The 13,792-nt window shown below is 48.4% G+C and overlaps 1 protein-coding gene across 1 annotated transcript in view; it reads right to left on the bottom strand.

The window, feature by feature from the left end:
- The window catches only part of Creb3l1 (cAMP responsive element binding protein 3 like 1), a 43,219-nt gene that overhangs the window by 11,778 nt on the left and 17,649 nt on the right, over positions 1 to 13,792 (bottom strand). Inside the window, 3 exon segments of the mRNA XM_048428413.3 lie at positions 2,057 to 2,135; positions 3,958 to 4,139; positions 9,755 to 9,983. Of these exon segments, the coding sequence (XP_048284370.1) occupies positions 2,057 to 2,135; positions 3,958 to 4,139; positions 9,755 to 9,983 (490 nt within the window).

The following is a 13,792-nucleotide window of genomic DNA, read 5'->3' as shown; positions in this document are numbered from 1 at the left end:
CAGGAAGACATGTGGCTCCCAAAAAGATGACTGCTGAGTGCTGCCTATCTCTGACAGTGCAGTGGAAGCCCCCTGTAACTTTGGTGAGGAGCCCCTGGGCTATATGCTCCCCTACCTGTGGCTCTTGCAGGATTTGGGTTCTTTAGAGCCCCAGCTCTATAGTTCAGAGGGGACTAAGCTCTCCAATCAGATCCAGGGTGGTGCAGGCTGACCAGTGTCCTCCCATTTTCTTTTTCCAACTCTAAAATGCTGATTCAATATCAAGGACAGGATGGCAGGTGTTGGGATTGCAGCCAAGGGTGAGGAGTGAGTTTCTCCTCCACACTGTGCCCTTCCTGGGCAGAGCAGCAGGAAGGCCAACACTCAGCAGGCATCAGAAAGAGATGTCTCAGAGGCTCAGCAGCTAGCAGAGATGCCGGGAAAGCACTGGGATGGCACAGAACCCCTGGGAAGCTCTAGGAGTGGAAACCTGGGCTCTGTGACCATGCAGTGTAGGGTCTGGCATGGGTTGGCCCCACAGCAAGCCTCCCTCTTTCCTCTGACACATTCTTGTCTCTTACAGGTCACATTCTGAAAAGACTGCTGGGCTTGGAACCCATAGACCTGAGATCAAGTCCTGACTGTGTGTCTCCAATACATGTGGTCTTAGTGAGATTCCCCAGCCTCGAGTTCCTTCTCTATTGAATAAGGTTGAAATGACTCTGCTCCAAGTCACAAGGATGCAGCGAGCTAGTGAGGGAAATGCTTTAGGAACTCTACTGTGCAAGGTGTTTTAGCACAAACCTTCTCCACACCTTGTCAGGTTTCCCTTCAACACCTATGGTACCTTATTCCTATTTCCAGTTCAGGGCTCGACATATGTATAGTAGATGTTGACTCAGTGTTGACAAGCTGGTAAGGTGGGGTTGGAACAATTGAGCTACCTTTTCTCATTCCAGTAACTCACGGAAGCTGACTGTGCCCCCTTGACCCAGTGAGCTGTACAGGATCCCTGTGGATTTGCCATCTGCATGCCCATATCACAACCTTAGGGTACAGAATTGTCTTCTCATTTTGCTTTGGCAATACCTGAGACAATTAAGATGGTACCTAGTAAACCTTGGTTGGATGCATGGATAGATGGATGGTGTTTGGGTAGATGGTTAGAGGCTTAAATGGACAAATTGATGGATGTTTGGTGAATGTGTTGATGGATAAATGGGCATATGAATGGTTTGTTAGTTGGATGGATGGATGAGTGTGGAGATGGATGAATGAATGGATGGGTGGGTGATAGAGTGATAGATTCACAGATGAATGGATAGCTGGATAGACAGATGTGTGGATGGATGGACAGATGTTTGGGTGGAAAAATGGGTAGATGGGTGGATGGATGGATGTGTGGATGGATGGTTGGGTGGATGGATGGATGGATGGATGGATGGATGAATAGATGGGTGGGCAGGTGGACAAATGGGTGGAAGTTGACTGATGATTATAGGGTGGCCTTCAGTTAGTGAATGGATGGAAGGAGTATCAGCAAATGAAATGAAGTTGGTAGAATTGTGACAGTTGAAGATTGGGTAAAGAAGGAATGGAAGAAATAAGGGAGCAAGACAGAAAAAGAGCAAGAGATTAGAAAGGTGGGAACATTTGGGGGAGAAGTGGGAGTTTTGAGGGAGATTGGAAAGGTGGGAACATTTGGGGGAGCAGGGGGAGTTTTGAGGGAGATTGGAAAGGTGGGAACATTTGGGGGAGCAGGGGGAGTTTTGAGGGAGATTGGAAAGGTGGGAACATTTGGAGGAGCAGGGGGAGTTTTGAGGGAGATTGGAAAGGTGGGAACATTTGGGGGAGCAGGGGGAGTTTTGAGGGAGATTGGAAAGGTGGGAACATTTCGGGGAGCAGGGAGAGTTTTGAGGGAGATTGGAAAGGTGGGAACATTTGGAGGAGCAGGGGGAGTTTTGAGGGAGATTGGAAAGGTGGGAACATTTGGGGGAGCAGGGGGAATTTTGAGAGGCAGGGGTGCTCTAGATGCTGCCTATTGTAAGCAGAAGGAGTTTTTCTTGTGCTTGCTTACCTGGCATCACCTTGAGAAACTGGCTCACTTCTGGGGCTTCTGCTTTGACTACTGGCAGCTGAGTCATTTCTCCTGGGGCCTGAGAAGGAAACAGGTTCAGTTCCATCACCTGCCCCTGGGACAATCCTCACTATGCTATTCACCCTCCTCCCTCCCTCAGGTTGGAGATCTACCCTGCATAGCTGGAAGAATGGCTGGCCTCAAGAGTCCTAGGTTCAGCCTGGAGAGAACAGAGAGGCAAGTTCTCACGTTTGGAAAAGTCACAGTACATCTATGAGCAGAGAGAGGTGGTTACACAGTGAAGGTCAGAGCTGAATCTCAAGAAGCAGGGTTCCTGTGGCGTCTGGGGCTATGCCACCTTCCAGGTAGATACTGACTGACCCTTCATGAACTATGAAAGCCATGTAGGCCTTGGTATGTGGTTGCCATGAGGACAAGAGGTCATACTAGTTCCAAGGTAGCCGTTGAGAGAACAATAGTTCAGGAGGGATTACTTGGTCAAGGCTCAGAGAAAGCTGAAACATGACATGGATCCTGGGATACAAAGGGGAGTCTGGTCCATACCCAGAAGCTTGCAGCAGTGAGAGCCCTCGTGGGGCTTCACGCAAGGCACGATGAAACCAGATGAACATTCTTAACGAGTATGCATTCCTATTTGTTTACATCCCAAAGGGCTGTTCTAGAAAGGGCTTCAGGAACATGTGTAGTTTTATACGTGTGAACTTCACCAACATGCATGTAAGTGGTGATCTTGGTGAGGAGGGTGTGACTCTTGGGATTGGCTCTCCCCACTGAGTCTGCTGGCAGCGGAGGTCACAACACTGTGTAGGGACAGAGTGCTGAACACAAGACAATGAGGAAGAATCAGGGCGAGTGCAGGGAATCCAGGAGCTTGGCCAGTCCCTGGTCTACACGCAGCTCAGTGTCAGGACTACAGATGAGGGGACACGCAGAGACCATGTAGAGTGGCGGAGCACTTTCGTGGCTCAGATGGTTCTTTACAGACTGGCTCTGTGCCCTGCACCGGTTACAGAGGGAACCTAACAGGAAAAGCTTTGAAATTTCTTACTTGGCGGATTTGAGGCCGAACTCCTGGGAACTTTCATCTGTTTCCTTCTTTGCTGTGGTCCCTTCCTCCTTCTGATCTTGGCTGACTAGTTCTGGTCACTAAGGATCTAACTGGCTGTCAATCAGTCCTTAAATGTTGAAAGTAGGAAGGGTGACCTTTGTTGCTTATGACTGCTTACTTTGAACCTGGGTGGCCAGCAGGAGGCAACCCCCTGCGTAGGGATTAATGTTTGTTTGTTTGTTTGTTTTTTAAACTGTATAATTTTAGGTCTTGTGGCTTGCACCTGTTTTACTGGGAAGGAAGCTGAAGAGAAAAGAGAGGAGACAATGTGTCCAGAGCACAAGCAGGAACAAGCCTGATCTCACAAAGCCTCTCTCAGAAGCCAGGGGTCTGGGCCTCACTCCCTGAAGGGTCTTGGGGTCACAGTTGTTGCCTAGACATGTTAGGAGTGGAGGTAGGGTTGGGTATGAGCGTGGCTTATTAATCTAAATATAAACTAAAATACAATACCATCATTTTTTTTTTTTGCATTAACATGTTGATCTTTTTCTAAATCCTGAAACCTAAAAGAAAAGGAAGTACCCTGGGGTACACCCGTTTCAGATGTCCTTGACTTTGAAACTAACCTCAGCCCTGACTGGTGCCCTGAAAGCTTTCTCTGCTTGTGCTCCCTGGAGGATGGGGGAGAGGTGGTCAGTGTGGGAGGCAGAGGACCCTCAGCTCCCAAGGTTCCCAGTTCATGGAGCCCTGCTGGAGGGGGGGAGTCCAAGATATCGGGTGTCACTCCCCTCTGTCTCCCTCCCTCGGCCCCTGTCAATGTCTCTAGGCTCACCTGGTGAGGGATGGGCAGTCTGGAGATGGGACTGAGGCCCAGCAGTGGTGGGGTGGCCATGGCAGCAGCAGCCATGGCGGAGGAGACAGCCAGAGGGTCAACAGGTAGCTCCGGGCTCTGCTCCTGCTTCACCATAATGGAGCACAGTTTGTGTCCGAGTGCCCAAGCTCCACATTCCACATCTGCAGGGGAAGGTGAAGTAGGAAGGGACTCAGCTTCAGGGGCTCCCGGAGCAGAGAGCGCTGACAGACTTCTGGGCTTCTGCCTACTGCTGAGTACCCTGGACTGAGTACACCCTGGACTGATATCAGAGTGCCCGTCTGGGTATGGGCAGGAAAGCTGGCACACTCTGGTGAAGTTGATGTGTGGGCTGGAGCCAGAAGCTGTGAGAGCATCTTGTATCTACACACCCGCAGAACAGACTTGACCACAGCGTCTAGACCTCCCCTGACCTGCTATGTGACCTTACGCAAGCTGTTTATCTTCTCTGAGTCTCAGTTTCCTCATCTTTAAAATGAGGAAAGTGGGGTTAAGGAGATGGCTTGGCCTGGAAAGGGCTTGCTGTGAAAGAATGAGGACCTTAGGGCTGGAGAGATGGCTCAGAGGTTAAAGAGCACTTTCTGCTTAACCTCTGATTTTTTAAAATTTATTTATTATATATAGTGTTCTGCCTGCATGTACGCCTGCAGGCCAGAAGAGGGCATCAGATCTCATTACAGATGATTGTGAGACACCATGCGGTGTGGGAATGGAACTCAGAACCTCTCTGGGAGAACAGTCAGTGTTCTTTTTGTTGTTTTGTTATTTTTTGAGACAGGGTTTCCTGGCTGTCCTGGACCAGGCAGGCTTCGAACTCACAGAGATCCACCTGCCTGTGCCTCCTGCATCCTAGGATTAAAAGTATGTGCCCCACCACACCCTGTGCAGCCAGTGCTCTTAACCACTGAGCCATCTTTCCAGCTCAATCCTTGGATTATTAATTTAAAAGGAATAATGCTGGCTCTTTTGACTACTTCCCAGCCACCATGATGTGAACCACTCCCTCCCACCCTCTCTGCCAAGATGGACTGAAGGTTGATTAAGAGGAGCTCCTGTTCTGATGAATAAGATCCAGAGATTTTTATAAAGGCAATAACATCCGTGTACACCCTCAGATTATCAGTTTCATACATGTGGCCTCCTTAAAAGATGCTCAGTTGCTTGTCACTTTTAGATTTTAATGTGAAAGCCCAATTATGTAAAAGAAGAGCAGGCAGACTGACTTTACCTCTGGGTACAGGGGGATGACAGGGCAGGGAGGTATATGGGGGTGACAGGATGGGGCAGGGAGGTATATGGGGGTGACAGGATGGGGCAGGGAGCTAGACATGGGACTGCTGTTGAACTAAATGGTCCAGGAGAGAGAAGATGAAGCCTGGACAAAGGCAGGCAGGGGGAAAAGAGAGGAAAGATTTGTTTGTCTTTTTACATTTAATATACATTGGCATTTTCCCTGCATGTATGTATGTCTGTATGAGGGTGTCTGACCCCTGGAATTAGAGTTACAGACAGTGTGATCTGTCATGATCTGTCATGTGGGTGCTGGGAATTGAATCTGGGTCCTCTGGAAGAGTAGCCAGTGCTCTTAACCAATAAGCCATCTTTGTAGCCCCTTTGTTTGTTTGTTTGTTTGTGACAAGGTCTCAAATAGTCCAGGCTGGCTCTGAACTTGCTATGTAGCTAAGGATGAACTTCATGACCTTTGTCCTCCTGCCTCCACCTCCCAAGCATCAGGTTTACAGGTGTGTGCCACTGTACCCAGTTTAAGCTGGTGCTGGGGGTGCAACCCAAGGCTTTCTCCATAAGGGGCCACCGCACGTGACGTTAGAAACCAAGTCGAAGGGTGAGTCCACAGGACTCAGCGATGGGGACCAGTGGAGGCGGGAGAATGCTTAGCTTTTCCCAGGGTAGAGTCCGTCTCCTAACACGCAGTCACAGAGGGGATCTTTGCAGAACTGGCAGGCCTCCGCTTTCTCCTGGTGGGCAGTGGGTGTCTCCCACTCCCAGGGAATACTGCAGCAGCAGCAGCGGCAATGCAGGACCAGGTCAGCTAGCACAGGGTGGGATGGAGGGGGACTCTGAGGCCCACTGTGCATGGAGAGAGGTCAGAGGCTGCCTGGTACCACATCAGATGGCAGGTTCCTCCCTGCTGGGAGCCTGAGAACCCAACCCTGGGCCACAGGCAGCCATAGAGTCCAGAACACCAACAGCCTTTCCAAATTACAGGGCTAAGCTGTGGGCGTCCGGGAAGCTGTCCCCGCAAAGGGCCACAGACAAATTGCTTTAAAAATAGACCTGGGTGGCTGAGGAGTTGCTGAGCCAGCCGGCAGGGTGGATGGAGACACTGTCATGGAATAAGAGGGGTTCGCAACATATCCTGGCTCTGCCCAGGCTAGAGTTTGAGACCTCACAGACGTCCAGGAACTTGGCAGCTGCTGAGGTATGGTGAAAAACTGGGATCTCAGCAGTCACAAGCCAGGGAACCTCTTGAAACTCCAGAAGGTGTCCCTGCCTTCTTGGCAGGGAGGACAAAGACCTGTTGCTCTTGGAGAGACTCTGCAGCACAATACAGCCTAAGACCCCAATACTCATGAGCATTTAATAGATGGGACAATTAAGAACTCACACCCAAGGCCATTGTCCTCTGGAAAAGAAGATGAAAAAATTCCATTCATTTTTCTAGCCAATTGTAGAATTAATAGGACTTTAATGTGCCCCCAAACCGAGGTGGCTAGTTGGTATATATCCCAAGCTGGGCCTGGAGCTGGGAACTTTATGGATATATTTCTTTTTCATTTCTGTCCAGAATTCTCAGGTATATGTTATTTTCATCTTTATAAAAAGACTTTCAGGGCTAGAGAGATGGCTCAGGGGTTAAAAGCACTGGCTGCTCTTCCAGAGGTCCTGAGTTCGATCCCCAGCAACTGTTTACATGGTGACTCACAGCCATCTATTGTGGGATCTGATGTGGGATTTCTCTCTGTAGGCTGTGAATATGTTTTACTGCCATTGGTTAATAAAGAAGCAGTTTTCGGCCAATGGCTTAACAGAGTAAAGCTAGGTGGAAAATCCAAACAGAAATATAGAGAGAAAGAAGGCGGAGTCAGAGAGACACTATGTAGCTTCTGAAGGAGACAGATGCCTGGAAACCTTACCGGTAAACCACGAGCCTCATGGTAAAATGTAAAATATAAAATAATGGAAATGGGTTAATCTAAGATAAGAGCTAGTTAGCAATACGCTTAAATGATTGGCCAAGCAGTGTTGTAATTAATATAGTTTGTATGTGATTATTTCAGGTCTGGGTGGCCAGGAACGAGTGGCCTCCATCTGGCATAAAGGCATACAAGCAGATAGAACATTCATACACATAAAATAAAAAAATCTTTAAAAAAGATGAAAAAATGAAAAAAAATTTCCTCCTAGATTTAAAAAATACTTTAAATTATGTCTTTGTGCATGTCTGTGTGTGAGTGAGTACAGGTACCCTCAAGGTCAGGGTACTGGAGGTGCTGGGGACTGAACTCAGGTCCTCTGCAAGAGCAGGATGTACTCTTAACTGGAGCCATCTACCTAGCCCCTGTAATCAAAGAGACAGAAGTCCAGAAAGGTCAAAGACTTTAACCAAGATCATCCATAAGCTAACGGGGATACCAGGACACAATGGAACCTTGTTAAGTTCTCGACCCCGCAGCCTTTGCTGCCCCCAAAGCTGGAAGATGAGTAGAAGCAGGGCGTTGGCTCTGGTACTCTCTACGGTTCCTATCTGCTAGTGTGAACCAGACAGTTCTGCTGCCATGAGGTCTTTCCTTATGGGTCAAATGTGTGGTAGAAATGAGACAGGGGACCCGCAGACACCGAGATACGAGGCTTCTAGAGGTTAAGAAACAGATGACTCAGTGAACACGGGTTCAACTCCCAGCACCCACATGGCAGCTCACAACTGTCTGTAACTCTAGTTCCGGAAAATTTATCATCCTGTTTTGCTTGTATGTGATTGACATACATACATGTAAACAAAACAAGCATAGATAGAAAATAAAAATAAATTAATTTTAAAACAGACAGATTTGTGATCACTCAGCCAAAAATGGCAGGACTAGGCCGACCTGTCTTCGAGGAAATGACGAAATAGGCAGTATTTTGAGGTGGGGCTCTTGTGATTACCTTGGAGCAGCAATTTGGAGGCAGAAGGTTGTTTGCTCTGCAGATAGGAGTTGGAAGAGTGGGTTTCTACACTGAACCCCACGTTGGGAGCAAACATCGGAATAGGGCTCCTCAGCAGTGTTTTGAAAATGTCAGTGTGAAGAGCTGGGAGGCTCTAGACCTCTCACCTGTCCATATGTAGGATGATGAGCTTCGCACTTACATATTGAGGTGATATGTTGTGATCCAAGGCTGACCTGAAACGTGCTAGGTAGTCAGTCCTGGCCTCAGACTCACGACCTCCTTGCCTCGGCTTCTCAAGTGCTGGGATCACAGTATGCACCATCAGGCCCAGCTTCATCTATTACGTAACTACCCCAGCTATTTGCTCTGAATTAGTGATTCTCAGCACCCTTTGATATGCTGGGTCCTATCTACAGGATTTCAGACTCAGCGGGGCTGAGTGGGTATGGCAGTCCGGAATTTTCTTTGTTTAGAATCGAGCCTAGTGTGATCTACAGTGTGGGAAGTCATAGACCAAGGCTGCTCTGAACTCTAGTCTTTTTCCTTTAGTAAATTTTTGAGATAGGATCTACTAAGTTATCCAGGTAGACTCTGAACTTTCTATCCTGTTTCAGTCTCCTGTGTAACTGAATTTCACTTAAAAATATTTATTTTTGAGTGCTCTGCCTGCATGTTTGCTCAACAGAGGCGGCATTGGATCTGATGACATGGTGAGCCACCATGTGGGTGTTGGGAATTGAACCCAGGACCTCTGGAAAAGCAGCCAGTGCTCTTAAAGAGGAAGAGTGGCTGAACCATCTCTTCAGCTCTTGTTTGTTGTTTGTAGTTTGTGTGTCTGTAGACAAGGCCTCACCATGTAGCCCAGACTGGCCTCAGACTTCCCTGAGTGCTAGGTTACCAACACACACTGCTATACTGGGCTGGCTTCAGTTTATTATTATTATCATTTATTTATTTATTTATTTTAAAACAGGTAGCTCTATGTAGCTCTAGCTTCCTAGAACTTACTATGTAGCCCAGGTTGGCCTCGAATTCACAGAGATCTGACACGCGAATGTCAAGCAAATGGGAGGGCATGCAGGTGCGTGTTGATATGTGTGGATGTGAATGGGAGGGCACGCAGGTGCGTATTCCTGTGTGTGTGTGTGTGTGTGTGTGTGTGTGTGTGTGTGTGTGCCTGTGAAGGGCAGAGGTAGGTGGATGTTAGATGTCCTCCTCTATTGCTCTCCGAATTCTTGTTTGAGACAAGGTCTCTCACTGAGCCTGAAGTTCTGTTTCACCTGTCTCCTAGTCTATTCTCCTCCGTGCACGTGCCCTATGGTTACAGGACCCACCATCACCCAGTTCTTATGGGCCCTCTTGCCCATGTGGCAGGCACCTCCAGCAGCCCCCAGGCTCTGCACTTGTGAGAAGCCATCAGTGACACCTGCTGCCTAAGGACCATTCTGTGTGAGCTGCTTGTTGACCGCAGTCAGGGCGAGCCAGAAGGCCAGGAGCTGCGCCCTGCTGGAAGGGTTTTGTGGGCAGGTGCCCGACTCCGCTTGTCCCCTCAGAAGCTTCCTCCCTCCTGGGCCCTGGCACATCTTACCTTGAGTGGTGTCCTCCATCTTAATGGGCACAAGGGGACTCTGGGGTGCAGAATCCCCACTCAGGGAGTAGCTGTGCTCAGCCTGGATGCCTGGAGCAGGGGAGTCCAGTTCCATGTCCAGCAGAGGGCTCTTCTCATCCAGCACAGGGTCATCAAAGAAGCTGCTGAACAGGTCATTGGAGAAGTCCTCCATGTTCTCCACAAAGTGGTCCAGCTGCTCTGGAAAGTGCTGGGGAGGGAGGAGGAGCCTCAGTTTGTCTCGGAGAGGGAGTACAGGTACTTGGGTGAAGTCACTTCTTCCCTCCCGACCACTGACCATCATGACGCCACCACCCACCCTATGACCAGCTTCACCAACCCCAACTCTCATTGTTTCTTCTTCTCTTTAATTTTTTTGTTGCTGGGCATGATGACACACCCTTTCATCCCAGCACTCAGGAAGCAGAGGCAGGTAGATCTCCGTGAGTTTGAGGCCACATTGGTCTACATAGAGAGTTCCGAAAGAGAGAGAGAGAGAGAGAGAGAGAGAGAGAGAGAGAACCTGTCAAAAATATTTTTTTGTTATCATCATCATCATTATAGTGTGTGTGTGTGTGTGTGTGTTGTACAGCCATGCCACAGCATATGTGTGGATGTCAGAGGATTACTTTGTGGGGTTGTTTCTGTCCTCCCATCTTTATGTGGGATTGGAGGAGTCAGTTCTGGCATGGGAGACAAGTGTGCCTTCACTCACTGAACAATCTCACCAACTCCCTCACTTTTAAAATTTGTGCTCATTTATTTAAAAAATTAGGGTCTGGAGAGATGGTTGAGCAATTAAAAGCACTGGCTGCTCTCGCAGAGGACCCAGGTTTAGTTCCCAGCACCCACATTTATACAGGCCTGGGAACTCGTTAAGTGGGCGAGGCTAGCTAGCCCTGCTGGAACTCTCCTGTCTTTGTCCCCCCAATTCTGAAATTATAGGCAAGAGCTACCATGCCCCCTTTAAGCACATTGAAGGGACCTAACTCAGGTCCTCATGAATTTTACTGACTGAGGGAGGGGACAGAGAGAGCCCCGAGTGAGTGAAATCCTGAGTGAACGTGTATTTTGGCATGGGCATACCCATGTTAAGGACTTCAAGACTTAAGACCCACGGAACAATTGACAAAAGCTCAAGAGAAATGACAAAGCTTTTCTTGGGAGTCCAAGTATGAGAGTTTATTGATCAGTGTGTGCAAAGACTAGCAACTGTAGCTTCCTCCTCCTGACGTGTACAGCCTGAGACTGCTCCCCACAGAGACCCACACAGTTCTCCTACCCAGGCTAGCCAGCCCCATCCCATGCTGTGCATCATAAACACACTGAGATTTCAGCTTATGGCAGTGGGCAGTCGTGGGCACAGAACCCCATCTGATCCCTCCCAGAGTCACTCTCTGTCACGCTCCGTGTGACTGTCATCTCTTCATCCTCTCAACAGCCCTAGCCAGGGTTTCGGGACCCAAGTCTTTCTGGTTGAGGCAACTGAGCTATTACTCTCCAGCACACTACCTGGCTGCCTCTTATTTTTATGTAAGTTAGTTTATGTCTATGAATATATGAAATGCTTTGCCTGCATTTATGCATATGCAGTCTGTGCATGGCTGGTGCCCTTGAAGAGGCTGCCAGAAGAGGGCTTTGGATCCCCTAAAACTGGAATTGCTAGCTAACTTCAGCTAGCTGTTAGCTCCCACGTGGGTACTGAGAATCAAACCTGGGTCCTCTGCAAGAGCAACTGGTGCTCTTGACTGCTGGTGCTCTCTCCAGCCCTGTGTCTGCTTTTCTGAGGCAAGGTCTTGTTATATAGAACAGGCTGGCTTCAAATTCATGATCTCAAGAGTCGCAGGCACCTACCATGCCTTCCCAAGCTGTTCTTTAGTCCAAGGAGCCACCCACTGAGGTTCGAGTCCTGGCCTTGACCCTGCCAGCTGTTTACTCAATCTGTGTAAGCTGCAAGTACTGACTCACTAATGGGTTATGAGATTAATCTAGTGGCTCATGACCAAAATTTAAAAAATATACTTGGAAAAATTTTCCTTGACACACAATAATCGTACATATCTAAGGGCAGACTTTGACATCCATCACATGTGCCAATGCGCAGTGTGCAGACTGGGTTCATGGGACATATCCATCAGCTTAAACATGTAATCTTTGTGTGGAGCACTGAAGATGCTGTCTGCTAGCTATTTTATGTATATATCCCTGCCAGCCCCAGCCCCTGGCAACTACTGTTCTACCTTCTGCTTCCCCCAGGCAACTCCTTAAGCTTCTACATAGAGATGAAAGCATGACTTTTATTTTCATCCGGGGTCTTGTGTATGCTAAGAAAGGGCTTTATAACATTCAAATTATATAAGCCGGCCCCTGTCCATGTGGGCATTTATGAGCAGAATTTAAGTAAAATAGAATAAAATACAAAATAAGTAGAAAATATCAGAATGCATCACACATACCGAAGTAAAAAACCTGGTGAAATATTAATCTCAGCTATGTTTATACTTGATAAAGATGCCAAGTCCCTTTCTCAGAAATAAAAGGACAAAACCTCCGATAGTGATGGTGGGAAAGCCAATTAACCCAAGTTTTAACCTCCTCTGTATATAGTGGGGCTGTTAATTCTTTCCACTTGCTATGCTTACTGTGGGGATTAAACCACATATGGGTAACGGTTTATAATGACCCCTTAAACTGCCACAAAGTCAACAAATGTCATCTCATTAATAGACACTCCAGAGCCAACATATACTAGGTGCCCCCCCCAGGAGCTGTAGATGAGCACACAGTGTGACTATTGTTCATGAGTGCTGTTGCTGGTCGCTGAATGAGATTGAGTGGGGTTGCTTCAGGCTCTGTATTGTCGCCTGGTCAACGCAAAGGGCTGGCACTGTGGAACTGGCTCCATGTCCAGAGTTGTTAACTTGCTGTGTCCCGAACTGTTAGGATCCTGTCCCCAGGAGGCAGGGATGAGCAATGCCTTCCCTTCATGATAAGGCTCAGCACCTTATGAAGAGCAAGGAACGAGCAGGGGCTGCAACCGTGTAGACTAGTTTCCATTATTTGCGGATTTTCTTTTTAACTTTTCTGTGCCTCAGTTTCCTTATCCAGACCCCATATCATTGCCATGGGGAGCAAGTGTTGGTCATGTGCTTCGTACTCACCTCATACAATTAGGAGACTAAAATAAGTGAGGCTACAGGAAGCGCTCAGAGCAGCACTTGGTGAGTAGTAAATGCTCCGTACTTTGTAGTTATTACTATGAAAATAGCAGCCGGTAAACTCTGGGCATGAGCTTGGAGTCTGCAGAGGGAGGTGATTTGAGTTTCCCCTCTCACCAAGTGTGATGAGAAATGCCAGGACAAAATGAGCTCAGAGCCGCCATTGGTTTGTCCTGGGGTCCTGCTTCTGTTCTCCCAGGAACCATCATCATTATTTTATATTTTTGTTTTATTTAAGTCTTCCAAAGCGCTTTCGTATATCCCCCACCTTCTCTTTAACCTACGATGGCCTTGAACGTCTGATCCTCTCGCCTCCACGAGGTAATGGGGATGGAAGCCAAGGCCTTAGGAATTCTAGACAGCCATCCTTACCAACTGAGCCACGCACGCCCCAGGCCCCGCACCGTTTCTTTTAAGCAGCGCCTTCCCCAAGGAGCAAAGGTATTGCTTTGTATTTGACCGATAGGGAATCTGGGGCCCTGGAGCCAGACACAACCAGGAAGAGTCCAAGGTCCCTCACTGTTCAGACCTTCTCTGGTCACCACACACCGCTCCCTAAACAGGGAAACAGCCTGACTGCTGCCAGACTGAGTATGCCCACCCGGAGGCAGGTTTACCTGCTAGACACTCGCTCACTAGGGGCGCAGGGGCAGAGCAAGGCCACTAGTGCGCTAACTGTTCAGGAGCGCCTGGGGGGTGCGGTACAAAGAGCTCGGGAGCTGAACAAGTCTCTGCAACAATGAGAATCTAGACAGAAACGCTTTAGAGGTGTATGCTCCTCACCAACAACCGTCTTCGGCAA

The sequence above is a fragment of the Myodes glareolus genome, chromosome 10 (assembly GCF_982192425.1).
Source record: "Myodes glareolus chromosome 10, mMyoGla1.1, whole genome shotgun sequence".
Lineage (NCBI taxonomy): Eukaryota > Metazoa > Chordata > Mammalia > Rodentia > Cricetidae > Myodes > Myodes glareolus.
Note: the sequence above shows the minus strand (reverse complement) of the source record. Positions and strands in the feature narration are given on the sequence as shown.